The sequence below is a fragment of the Aspergillus oryzae genome, chromosome 4, assembly GCF_000184455.2.
Source record: "Aspergillus oryzae RIB40 DNA, chromosome 4".
Taxonomy (NCBI): Eukaryota; Fungi; Ascomycota; class Eurotiomycetes; order Eurotiales; family Aspergillaceae; genus Aspergillus; species Aspergillus oryzae.
In genome coordinates this window covers 1,873,162-1,886,677 of record NC_036438.1, presented here as the reverse complement: position 1 = coordinate 1,886,677, position 13,516 = coordinate 1,873,162, and the positions used below count along the sequence as shown (strand labels likewise).

Here is a 13,516-nt window from a genome sequence, read left to right as displayed (position 1 = left end):
TTTAGGAAGATCAACAAATGTATTGATCAAAAATTCTCAAAGCAAACTTACCTATCGGGACCGCCAAGTTAATTCCACCGAGGACGCCGAGGTTGAAAATAGCCGTACGAAATCCGCGTTCATGCACGAACCTGATCGGTTAGTTAAAAGATAAGTGATCAAAACTGCTGGGCTTACCAGATATCCGCAATGGAGGCCGGAACCAAAGCCTCCATAGGCGCCATGCAGAGCCCACAAAGGACTCTTGAGGCGACAAATGATTCAAAGCTTTTGGCTTCGGCCGCCCAAAAACATGACACCATCAGGCCAACAGTTGTTCCAAGATAGACCGGACGCTTCCCGTATTTCACAGCCAAGGAATTGAATATCAAGCTTCCAACAGCGATAGCCGAAATCAGGCCGCCCTGGACGGCGGAAACAAACGTCGATAACGAGACCCCAAATTCTGCAGCGAGTGGGACGAATGCGCCACCGAGGAGTGGACCGACAGCTATTGTGTAGAAGATGAAGAATTAGCTTTGTCTATCACCAGGACGAGGAACGCATCTCGTCGCGTCTTACCCCCAACGCAGCCACAGCCCCATCCATAGGCGATTGTAAAAAGCTCTTTCTTGACCCGGGGCCAATTGTAAGGGTCATTGGGCGAGTCGGACGGTTGAGGAACAAGCACGATCTGCCCTGTGGAATCGTGTTTCAGAAGACTGGGATTGATGCCGGAGTAAGTATCGGTCTCATGAAGGCCATGTAACGGTGCTGTTCCTGGGATATGTTCCAGTTTATCATCATCTAGTATACCAAGCGGCATCTTGAGAGCTTCAGACAGCCTTAAATACTTGAATTGTGCGCGGTAAACTGGATGCCTCGCACTGAGAACAAAATGGTGAGAAGAAAGCAGTAGCAGCAGAATTAATTATTGGTTTCATGCGAGAGGATGAAATAGTACTAGTCGAGATACTAAGCCTAGTCACCAATCTGAATAGATTACTGATCAGCTGGGGCACGGTGTCGATGATCCTTGCTAGGAGGTTGACCCCCTGTTTATAACCTCTACGCACCCCTCATTAACACACATGCGGCGCCCTCCCATCCTCTTCTCCCCCAGTCTCGCTGAATGTACAATTGAGCAGCTTTTATTTGCCAGAGTCAGTGCTGCTTGTCGGTAATATGGGGTTTGACAGCCCCGTCATGGGGAATTCCCGAGCTTCAATCTGGGGTTCCCCACGGGGGTTCACCGACTCGATCAGGTGGGTGTCTTCGTGTCCAATATACCAGTGAAGTCTATTTACAAGCTTGACTCATGATATGGACCAGGCAAAACTACATCCAATGGATTATCAACTCGACAGTGACTACTCAGAGAGCAGGTTCTCCACATATCGTCAGATGGGGCTGAATACTCGGCGATTCAAACAACGTGCACAATCAAACCTGAAGAGCAAAAACCCCAACGTGGCGAGAAACTGTGGAGCAAAGATCGTCTAGCATTAGTTACCCCCGGCACTTGACCTTCAAATCCCAACTACCGAGGGGCTACCATGGGTCCGGAAAAGTACAGACTTTCCCGGTACGCCTTCAGCCATTTAACCGACAATCCTTTAAACCCAATTGAAAATATCGGAGAAAGCCCGTTCTTTGCTTGCAAGTTCTTCTATCTAAGGAAGGACAGTGTCAGATCATCCCCAGGGTGGCACAGAAATGCCTTACGGAACAACTGTCTAGAATATCTTCAACACAAGGATGGTGGCTCTACAGAGATTCATGCCACCTTACGTGCCAGTTTCCACATTTCACACTCCATGATGCCATTAATTCCGCGCCATCGGCTCGTCCTGCATGCAGGATCCGGGGCACACTCATCCCCGTGATCTCGAAAGCATCGAGACCGCCGATCTCGGGAATACCCCAGCAGCGATGTGGAGAACTGTCAAGGAGGGGTTTGGAATCAGTACCAGAGATTGTCGCCGATGTGAAATATGAGAGATGCCAGAGGATATAGCCACCGAATCCAAGATTAGCCTCATTCACTGAACTCTACCCATCACAACATGTCACCGAGAAGCATTGTTATCACCGGTAAGATCCTCGGACGACCCCTCTCAAGAAACAATCAGAGGAATAGCATCATTAATTCTTCGATCAGGAGGGGCCTCAGGTATTGGACTGGGCATTACCCGGCACTTTATCTCACAGCCTGAGACTCACATCACCATCCTCGATATCAACCCAAAAACCGGTTCTGAGACTCTTCAAGAACTTCAAGCCGAGCATCCATCAGCTAGCATCTCATTCGAGGAATGCGACGTGTCTTCTTGGGAAAGCCAAGCTGCTGTATTCGAGAAAATATATGCAGAGCAAGGCAGAATCGATATTGTCTTCGCCAATGCGGGGATTACAGAGAAGGGAAGCTTATTGCCCGCAAAGCATGATGGCAACGAAGGACCACCCAAGCCAAACCTCGCTACCTTGAGTGTGAACTTGGTGGGAGCCATATACAGTAAGTTTTCTTCCTCAATTGAGAACTGTGGGTGGAACAGTAATGGTAATTTGCCCATCTCAACAGCTGTCCATCTTGCCATCCACTACATGTACAAAAATGCGACAAAAGATCCAGCAGCTTCTTCAAACGGATTGATCGTCTGTACTGCCTCAAATGCAGGCCTCTATCCATTCCCCATGGCGCCGATGTATGCAACCACGAAAGCTGGTGTGGTCAACCTCGTACGATCTCTGGCTCGCCCGTTGGTAGCTGAAAAGATCCGGATCAATGCATTGGCTCCTGCTGTGATTGGTAAGTTGATTTGGAATACTCTGCGCGTCCTCTACACGCCAGAGGAATAGATGATTGGTCTAACTAATGGATAATAGCAACGAATATTGCACCAAGTAATGATTTATTTAAGTCAATGATTTTAACGCCGATGTCTACTGCAACAAATGCAGTGGCACAACTCGTAGCCGATGAGTCGTTGACGGGCAAGATTGCGGAATTACATGGTGAGAATGTCACGTTTGCGGAGCCTCCAGCCTATGTGGATGAGGATACGGAGAAGAATATTGAGAATTTTTGGAATTTAGGATATGCATAGAGACAAAGTCGGCTGAAGACTCGTAGCAACATCGATATCAATAAGTTTCGAATGGTATTCAGCACAATATTAGCGAATGAGCCATGACTCTCGTCTGTAGTTCTTCACCATGGGCATTCTTCCGTAGTTTGAGCGTCAACTCAGGGTAGATGGAATAAACCGAACATCCCGTGAAACGATGACTCTACGACGAGCTCAGCACTATGATGTCCATAAATGGTTCATTCTTATAGCTAGCAGTACCAAACTAAGCAGCAGTTTGTATGATATACTCGCATTCTTCCAAACGGATCCTGAATTTTCCTCAATATCTCATAACTTCCAGTTCTCGTATCAACATTCATATCGAGAGAAAAATCTCCAAATGCAAGGACGATAGCCCTAGTACTATTTCTAAGCACCGGTACCGGAGATTGCCTGCTGCTTCTCCACTACTGGGTATTCCCAGGAATCGTCCTGCAGTCCTTCGCCCGGTCCGTAGAAGCGAACTATCGGCTACATTAATATCAAGGTTGCAAAGCTGAAAGAATGCGGGACTTACGGTTTATGTCAATTTGCCCACCACCAGATGGTCCCGGTAACCAACTATAAAGCGTCAGTTACTATACAGTGAAATGGACTTATCAGCTAACTCACTTGGATGTCCAATTGGCAGGGGGTTCGATATCGGCTGGCTGGATGAGAAGCTGGAAAGGCCCGTCCCGGTGATCGTCCCCATACACAGGAATGCCATCGGCGTAGGTAAGGTTCGATCGATCACCAAGAGAGGACCGATTCAGTGAGTTTTTAATGAGAAACTTGTCCGCGTTGTATAATGTCAGACTCCAGAAGCCATTTTCCGCGAGTGCAGGCTTCCTGTTGAAGGTGAAGACGTATGCCTCGTTGGCGCCCAAGTCGTGAACCGAACTATTTGCCGTGGGGTCATACATTGGATACAAAGCCACGATGTTATCCACGATAAGGTATGCCCAGTTAGTCACAAATGCCCGCATTTCATAGTTTGTGTTGAAGTCGCCCTGTGCAGTATCAGAGACAGATTGCCAACCGTTGTCGAAGTCAATATGGTTAGCAGGAAGAGCAAAGGCTTTCGAAACAGTAGCGGCTGCGGTGACGGCGGCTGCGGTGAGGTTTCGAACTTGGGGTCTGTAAGTGCCGTCATGGATTCCGGCCGCTTTGAGGTTACTGTTCACTCGAGCAAAGTCGGAAATGTTTCGTGGCGGGTTGTGCGGTGCGAAACGTGCTGTCATCTGCATGATTCTGGTGGCCGGGTCCGAGGAAAGAGATGAATTCAGCATAGGGACCGTTAATGGCGGGATTTTCTGAGTACGCTTTCTCGGTACAGTATAAATGTGGATCTGGTCTTGAATAGCATGTATCTTGTCGAGGTCTGTTCCGTTGTTCTTGACGACAAGTCGTGCAAGGATAGCACCATAGGGAGTAGGTGCATTAATCCATCCTCTTAGACCTCTACAGTCCTCGTACTCCTCAGATTGCGTCTCGTCGCAAAGCTGTACCCCAACTGTCTCGTTACTACTCGGCGAATAACGCAATAGGTACTTGCCGGCAGAACTATTGAAGACGTTCCCAAGGTTTGCATAGTTGTTGCCATACCTCGTGGGAAGTTAGCTCCAGAAGGTGCTTGTTGAAGACTTCAACTCACACGTCGTAGAAAGGAAATACCCAGAACCGCTCATCAACAACTGGAACATCCACAATAACATCGTGATGTGACAGATCAATGACAGAGGCCGAATACAGCGTGTCAACATTGGGTCGCACCTCGGCTGTGGTTTCAGGCGTCGTCAGCTCTCGCAAATGATAGAAGCTACTGGTTGAATTCAGCCTGGCCAACGTTCGGAGGGCAAATGTGGCATATGAAACCAGTGGATATCCATACTGGGTAGTTGTCAGTCTTCGCTTTCGCCCCATGCTTCAAAGGAATATAGGAAGACATACAATCAAGGAGAATACAGTTGCCTCGTCTGGACTCGGATTGATATGCTCAAGGCATGCCACCATAGAAATGGTGGACACCAGAAGTAAATGGATTGCTGAAGGCCTTACAATCATTGTGTCTAGTTTTGAATGTTGGAGTGTCTGATTCTATGGGTTTTTTGAGGTTTTCACGCGCTATATATATCATATATCCCATAGAGTATACATCGTTCTACTTTGTCTCCAATCTTTAAAGATCAATCTAGGTGTCTAAGCTGGCCAATAACGGGTGTTGACAGGCAGATCTGCAGCTTGGCTTCAACTCCTCAGCCCAAGACCCACTGCGAGCTTTATTTCCTCCAATAGTCCCCTTGAAAACTGACAGGGATCTTGCGAGCATTCGTATTGACTGCCATTGGATAATCCGGGGTAAGGTTTAAAGGCCACCATCATACTAGCTTAAGCTGTTCTCCAAATGTTTATTTTCTAAGCGAAGCTTGCGAGAGGTGAGCTCAACTTTAATGAGCTTTGTTTGGACATTCTTACATGATTCGAAAGCCTGCTTTCGAGCGTTGACTCTCTAAGAGCCACTTTTGCCAATGTCTCTATCACGAGGCTTCCAATTGTGTCGCTCATGCTGGCATCAAGTCCAAGCCTGGGCGTAGCGATGACCCATCATCGTTTTCAATAAAGGCTCAGGCCGATACTACTCGTGTTTACTCACAACTTAGCACAGCCGGGCTCTAAGGATTACGAGTCTTGCCAGTGCCAGCTGTCCGGCCAAGCCAACATATGCGCCATCGTCTCTTTTATTGTGTCGGTCATCCCGGAGACAAAAGAGATACCTATCTGGGTAGCAATTTGGCTGATCAATGACTTAGTCTCATGCATATATACCAGTGGTTTCGATTATTTAATGCCGAGCCTTCCCATTTCACAACTTTGTCTATAATGCGAAAGTCCTCAGGCCTTCATATCTTTATTTTTCTGCCTAGTGAAATAGAACGAGCATGACTTGTATAATATGACTGTGAGTGGTATCCTGTCTGTTGACAACAACTGGTCTTAACCACACACAGGCCGATCCATATGAAATGAACAATTCATGCCAAATGGCAATACTACTTCTTCTGGAGCGGTTGAGGAATCTGTGGCCCCGCTTGATGCATTACTAATGGTTCTCGAAAGATGCGTGGCTGACGATTACACCTATCCTTGGCCAGTTCTTCACTCCAGTGGCGGAAATGATGTTCTCTTCTGAACAATCAATGCTCTTCGATTATAGGCAAAATATCCGGTTGCCAAGCCGTCATCAGATCAAACCGCCCAATAGCACCATATGAGATCGAATTCCAAGGCGGGGGTCAACTGCCAAGCGGGGCAGTGCGTGCCGATGCCCTATACCGACAGGATGATCGACATGTCGAATTAGTGTCCTTCGAGCTCCATTCAACTTGGTGAATATCCAAATATGAGGGGGTAAACATCGGGAAGATAATCATATATCGAAAAGCTGTTTTACTTTTCCTTATTGCTCCTGGAAGCAAGGTCCCACGGCGGAGGTACTTACAGAAGTAAGCGTCTTGCGAGAGAAGAACCATGGTTTACCCAGGACACCCAAGTCGTGGGTGTTATACCTGTCGCTCTCGCAAAGTCAAAGTATGGAGGTTATTTTCATCTTGACATGACCTTCAAACTGGCTAATCGCTGTTCAGTGCGATGAGACAAAACCAATTTGTCTGCGATGCACAAAAGCCAAACGTCATTGTGAGGGTTATCGTGACTCGGATGCCAACAACATGCGTGAGAAACAGGGTGCAACGTCAGGATCTAACGTAGACACGCTCGTGGCTAAACGCAATAGCCAAAATACTGCCTTAAATGATGAATTCTGGGGAAGCATTTGGATGACGGCACAATTTACTACCCTGTTACACTCTCCGAGTGTGGCACTTGATCGAACCCATTTACATCGTCTTTATGTGGACCTTATCCGACTCCCACAGGCCGCCAGCGTGTACGGTGGTTGCTTAACTTATATTCCCCAACTCAGTCCATCACTCATGCCTTCCTCGCCACTTCTGCCGGCTCTATCAGCTCTCATACTTTCGTTCATCGTGCGGAAGGATAACAGTCGACATGCACAAGAGCACGCCATAAACAGTTACCACAGGGCTCTCCAGCTTACCCGTCAGATAATCGATCGTAACAACACAAGTAGGCGAAATGAAGTCATTCTCACCATGCTGGTGCTTAGTATGTACGAGGTACAGTGTCTATTGCATTGGAAGCCTATCCTTTTAACTGTTGGAGAAGAGCAACCTTCCCCCATGCAAAGATCGCTAACCATACCAAGGATTTGACTAACCCTTGCCCCAACCAATCCATATTCAATCCACATCTCGGAGGCGCTATTGCCTTTGTGAAGTCCCAAGACCTTGTCTCGTTCCAGGACGAAACAAGCAAAGGCTTATATATAGCACTTCTCACCCGATACGTAAGGCCTGCTTACCCTGTAACCCGCTAGGTCTAATATATTCAAAGATGTCCACCTGCCTTATCACCGACATAACCCACCCTGTCCAAGAAGTCCCCTTCACGATACCAGAACTTCTCACCCTACACGACGCACTACTTCAGACCCCATTCGTCTCTCCAAGGTCCCAACTGCAGGTTCACCTCTGCAAGCTAGCAATTCTGCACTCGCATATCTCAGAATTCACCATCAACCTGAACTCAGGACATACCTCCCCAACAACCATCACCAATATCCTCAATTCAATAAACACAACCACCCACCATCTTTCCCAATGGCCAAATTCCCTCCCCAAAGACTGGATATACAAAACTATGGTAGTCCCATCCGACTGGAACCAATGGACCCCAATAGCACACACCTACTCATCATTCTGGGCCGCGAATGACTGGGCCCGCTATCGCACTTTACAAATATGCACATGTCACCTTCGTCTCCGCTTCTACCATCTCCTTACCACCACCAATCAAGCCAATACGGCATGCATATCTCTGGACAGTCTAGCTGGGGATATATCCACGACACACGTGAAGATCCGCAATCTTGCCAATGATATATGCGCATCTATGCTGTACCATCTGGGGTATAAGTGCATGGGGTCTGCTGAAAGACTATATCCGATTGAGGCGTATCCTCAGGGGAAATATGCGAGGTTGATGTCTGCTTCTCAGGTTACGTGGCCGTTATATGTAGCGGGTATTGTGGAGGGGGTGGATGCTGCTCAGCGGGTGTGGATTGCGAGTCAGCTGGATGTTATAGGTGGTGATGCTGGGGTTCAACAGGCGAGTGCGATGGCGGAGGTTGTTAGAGAGCTTGCACTTAGGAAATGAGATTAGACTGGAGGGGTGGAAGTATGCACATGTCGATTGCTTGTTGAATATGGGGCTCTAGTCTTCTTATATGCTCAAGAGGGGGACTGTTTCGATTAAAATTTGGAAGCGTTACCAAGGGCTCATTATAAGTTGCTGTCTATGCTATGAAAGTGAATAGCCTCTAATTGATGGAACAATGTAGATAAGCAAAGTCGGCAGAATGGATCCGTGCCTTCGGGATGGGGGATTGGCTCTAAGGAACCTTAAGGGAACGAACTCTTCAGAGCGGGACACTAGTAGTAGCTCATGGGGGACGCTCATGGCATGACTGGCTGCTATAATGTCATTAAATACTAATGTCATTAAATACTAATGTCATTAAATACTAGCGGCTCGGCACCTCCTCAACACACCCGCGCACAAGAATGTATCAAACATATCAGCTTTATTCCAGTCTGGCCTTAATGACTCGCCACACTGACTATAACATTTTAAAAGGCCAAACAAAGAGCCTAAACTACCAAGTTCACCTATGAAGCCTCGCTTCTCAAAGATTTACATCACAGGAAAAGACAACTGGTCGGATAAGTTTATCCCCGTGACATGGCATGCAGCCAAGACAGTACACACGAGCTAGGGATAGGAATCGGGGGGAGGAACCACCACATAAGGCTTGCATCGACCCATTCTCCCCCTTGACAAACATGTCCTCACCCGTCAGAGCTAATTCACAATGTCAACATCCACAATAACTCCCCGCCCCACCCTCGACCCAGCATGGACACCATCAGTATACGGCTGCAACAGAAAAGGCGACTTCTGGAGCTGGAACTTCCACGCCGAGAATGATCAGCGCACGGTACTAGGAGGCCCATCCCAGACCACCAATTGCCTCCCCTCAACCTGGGATCCCTCGCAAGCGTATGCAGGGACGCAATGCCCGACGGGTTACACCTCTGCTTGTCTGTCGACCGGGTCGGCGATGCCAATAACGACGGTTTGCTGTCCCACGTACGGTTGATCTTTTCATGCCATTGGAGTTCGATCCGTGCGCGAAGAATTATCCCGCTGATGACTCCTGACTCCCTCATTTAGAGTCTATGCATTTAGCTGCGTTGACAATGCGAGCAAAAACCCCCACGGTCCTTGGTTTCCTTGTATGTCGCAGTATGATACTTCGACGAAACGAAGGGTCACCGTGACCGATTTCGCGGCCAATACTATCGACTTTACGGATGTTAATCAGGCGACTAATCTCCATCTGTTTGCCATGGGTATCAGCCATACTAGTCCGGTATGCGGTGTGATTCCCAATCCCTGCGTTGGGGCCGTGCTAGCTAACATGCGTATACAATGCGTTATAGACCGCGACCGACCCAGCGGACTCAGACGCAACACCGTCACCCTCCGGTACCTCGGAGCCCAGCTCGTCGAGTAGCATAAGTGCAGGTGCGGCCGCGGGCATTGGGGTTGGGTCTGCGGCCGGTGTTATGCTCATAGCATTGCTGGGATGGTTCTTCCTCCTTCGAAGGAAGAAGGCAGAGTCGAATACTCCCCTAGTCGCCGAGTATCCCGTACAAACCAGTGATACGAAAGATATGCCCCGTAACGCGCAGCCCCAGGAATTATACGGGGAAGCGGCGAGAGAACTTCCGGGTTAAGCAACAAGCTGTGCGGGGATTGGGACATGATAAAACGGACTATACATTTGTTGTTACGCAAAGGGGCTGGGTATAATGTGATTGTTATCCGGCGCGCGATTGAGACCTTAATTAATACCCGAATAAGCTATGCGAGATCGATCTTTGGCTCTTTCCCCACAACGACCCGGGTACCCCTACCACTTCCGTGGGAAGAGTCAAAATAATCAAAAAAGCAAAAAGATGTTGACGAGAGTGGGATTTGAACCCACGCCCCTTTCGAGACTGGAACCTTACTCCAGCTGAGAGATTATTAGTGATACGTTCGTGATGACGAGAATTATAGTAGTGGTACTAACCGCCTTAGACCGCTCGGCCATCTCGCCTTGGTTGTTACATTCGTCTTTATTTTAGTATCATACAGCCCGCTACTGATAAACATTGACTAACTATTATCATCACTATATGATTGTTAGATAGTTTGGGGGACTTTGCTTTAATTATATTCATGGATATATGTAACCGAGTAGAATATATTATCTAGTGGTTTCGGGTGGGTATATAGGAAATATCCTGTAGTTGGGGTCTGCAGCATTTCTGAGCCTGTGGTCAAAGGAATATATATACATACCTGTAGCACCGGGTATGGGTCTAGCTAAGTACCCTGGCTCTTGGTAAGCCTGTACCAATATATCTGCACATAGCCGACTTGCCGGATATAGGAGCAGCGATGCCTAAGAAGTCCATCTCTAGAATCCGAGTACGGGCGAGGTCACTCCATGATCTGAGGGGGCATTGTTTGATGTTGGAGCTCGGGAGGTGGGCGTTGATGCCATGCCGGGCTAGCAGATGAGAATACCGGTGTCTGGATGAGTCTTGTTGTCCTGGCGTTAATAGTATACTACAAGGCAGCTCATCTACAATTATACGAAGGACACCGAATGGGCTTGATGTTAAGCATGTTTACAGTGGCATCCTGAGTAGATGAGAGATCCTCAAAGGAAAATGAATTCTAGTCCCTTGTAATGTGTCAAAGTGAATTGCTGTCCGATCATAGCCATAGCCATAGCCACCATACCCACGTCAAGCATCGTCCAGAACACCCCAACTCCATTGCTTGTATGCCGCCAATGAATGAACCCAACAACTCCGGCCACTGTAACCCGGGCCGGATACAAATGAAATAGATAACAAAGAAAGGAGACGTTCACACAACCCCATTGAACATCCATATGTCCCCATCACCTCTCTAGCCGGCTTAATGCTCCGAGAATCAGACCAAGGTCTTCTCTCGGTCGTGGCCGCAGGGTGAGGTCCTTGCTCTCGCCCTCGCCCTCCTCTGCTGCAAGTCGACGCATTGCGTTTCCTGCATCCCGCTCTTCCAGTCGCTCGGCGCAGATGCGCAGTACTCGCGACGATACGGTGTCTGACATGGTTCGGTATAGTTCGATATCGTGGATGCCGGCCGCCAATGAGTCGAGGGTCGGTGCTAGACTATGGGTTAGCCGGGAAAGCCTTGCGGATATAGCCGATGGTGTTATTGGTGGTAAGCCGAGTTCTGATGATGACGCCGCCTGAGTCTCGGTATCTGATTTCTGTTTTGCGGAGTCGGGGTCTATCGATTCATAGATCCTCTGCTGTGAAGGGTCTAATAGAGATAAGTCAATCGGTTCAGACTCTGTCCGAGATTTCTGTTCGGAGTCGGATTGCGGGGGTTCTTGTTGGCCCTCCGGTGCGGTATCCTGCTGTTTCGATAGTTTGATCTGCGGAATGGAAGGTGGTCGAAGAAGTGCGTTGAGAGCATGCCTCTCTCGTTGTAGCCTTTGCAATGTCAGCACGCCTCGAGACGCTATGCCTCAGGATTATTTACCTTTGTATTTGCTCCTCCAATTCCTTAATCTTATCTGCGTTTTGAATATTCTTCGGATTCGGCTTCTTAACCACGACAGCCGGTGGATTCACATCTTCTCGCTCGAACCAATTCGAGAGCTGGGAATTGGTAGAGAAGTCCTTGAGCAATTCCTCCTGGATTACACGCGCTACAGTATCGTTAGCTTAGGACCAAACTTCTAATTCGGCGTGACGCACCCGCTAGACGAGCACTCGCATCCTCCGAGCGCCCTCGTTTATCGCTCATAGCTCGAGTCGCGCACCAGATCAAGAGCTGCCTCATCCTCCTCGGTTCCGGTAAGTCACTTGCAATGTGTTTGTAGAATTCTGCAGTGTCAACTTGATCATGAGGCAACGCTGTTAAAGCCGTCAGCACCATCCCGAGCCCTCGCAGAATAGGTTACCCACCATTAGACGCCCCGGAGTCAATTAGCGAGCTGGCCCTTCGTCCCCGCATCCCCAAGCTACTCCGTCTGTTTCCTTTCCCTGACTTCGCTGCACCCCTCAATTCCTTGTTCCGCTGTATGACCGGTGTGTCCGCCATAGGTAATGTAATCTTCGATGTTCCAGCCTGTTGCGGTTCCGGTGAAACGAATCCATTCCGTTGGTCATCATGGGATTTACTCGGTCTGCCTTTCCTCCGCTTCTTTTCCACCGGCGCTGTTTCACCATTATCCTGTCTGCGTGTTGTGCGCGTTGTGCGCGGGGCGCTCGCCGGTTGTGTTTCTGGCTCAGGTAAAGTAGGTTTCGCAGTCGCCCTCGTCTGCCTGGTCGAACTCTCCGATGACTTCTTCGACGCTACCGCACTCTCCGACTTCTCAACCGGGCGCTTCTTGGGCGGCCGGCCCCTCCTCGGTGACGGATTAGGGGCGGGCGCCTCTGGTTGAGGGATCTCCGGGATAGACTCCACCGTCGGTTTTGATTTCTTAGTCTTAATGCGAGTAAATTGGAACCCCTCATCTTCTTCATCGAAAACGTCTTCTACAGTGACAGAACGACATTAGCACATAAGCTATGCAACGCACACAACCGCATACTCCCATAAACCATTTATAGCATAAATCTTCAAGGCGAATAAGAGCACTCACGCTTTCTCTTGCTAGACGCTGTTTTCTCCTCACTCTTCTCCACGCTGCTCAAACTCAATCGCGCACTCGACCTTGTCCCCTTTCTGCCAGGCGCGGCAGAAGACGCAGGACGCGCCTGCGCCTGGGACGTTGCCATATCAATAGACTTCAGAGGTGCGCGACGCTTCGTCTTAATCCTAGGAGTTTCCAGAACCGTGACGGTCATGTCAGGACCAAGGAAAGGCGGGGAAGCGGGTGGCGGCGTAGATACAGAATGAAGACAATGAGTGTTTGGTGGCTGTAGCGCGACCTTGCTTGCTTCAAGGAGAGAGAAATGATTGTTGTGTTGAAATTAGAGATAAGTTCACTCTCTTGTGAATTAATCGGTCGCCGGTGTCGGATATCGCTTCGTTCTGGACCCCCTTCAATGCGTAACACAGACTTGCACTCAAGCGATTGACAAAGTCGTGCTGACTGTCTCTCCTTCTGTATTGCTCATGGATGATCCGAGGTAGAATGGTTGCGCGGTCGCAGGAAACCGAGCCGGCGG

At 48.8% G+C, this 13,516-nt stretch overlaps 4 protein-coding genes across 4 annotated transcripts; 2 read left to right on the top strand and 2 right to left on the bottom strand.

The window, feature by feature from the left end:
- Positions 1-47: 47 nt before the first annotated feature.
- Positions 48-805, bottom strand: AO090012000738 (uncharacterized protein; the record flags this gene model as incomplete). Its single annotated transcript, XM_023236607.1, has 3 exons — positions 48-51; positions 178-490; positions 562-805. 3 exons carry the CDS (start codon positions 803-805, stop codon positions 48-50), a joined length of 561 nt encoding a protein of 186 aa, XP_023091516.1.
- Positions 806-2,045: 1,240 nt separating this feature from the next.
- AO090012000737 (uncharacterized protein) lies at positions 2,046-4,372 on the top strand (the record flags this gene model as incomplete). Its single annotated transcript, XM_023236606.1, has 4 exons — positions 2,046-2,073; positions 2,120-2,494; positions 2,615-2,788; positions 4,143-4,372. 4 exons carry the CDS (start codon positions 2,046-2,048, stop codon positions 4,370-4,372), a joined length of 807 nt encoding a protein of 268 aa, XP_023091515.1.
- A 370-nt stretch (positions 4,373-4,742) lies between these two features.
- AO090012000736 (uncharacterized protein) lies at positions 4,743-5,156 on the bottom strand (the record flags this gene model as incomplete). The annotated part of the gene is made up of 2 exons (XM_023236605.1): positions 4,743-4,982; positions 5,043-5,156. 2 exons carry the CDS (start codon positions 5,154-5,156, stop codon positions 4,743-4,745), a joined length of 354 nt encoding a protein of 117 aa, XP_023091514.1.
- Positions 5,157-9,490: 4,334 nt separating this feature from the next.
- On the top strand, positions 9,491-10,030 carry AO090012000735 (uncharacterized protein; the record flags this gene model as incomplete). Its single annotated transcript, XM_023236604.1, has 2 exons — positions 9,491-9,526; positions 9,734-10,030. 2 exons carry the CDS (start codon positions 9,491-9,493, stop codon positions 10,028-10,030), a joined length of 333 nt encoding a protein of 110 aa, XP_023091513.1.
- Positions 10,031-13,516: the final 3,486 nt, after the last annotated feature.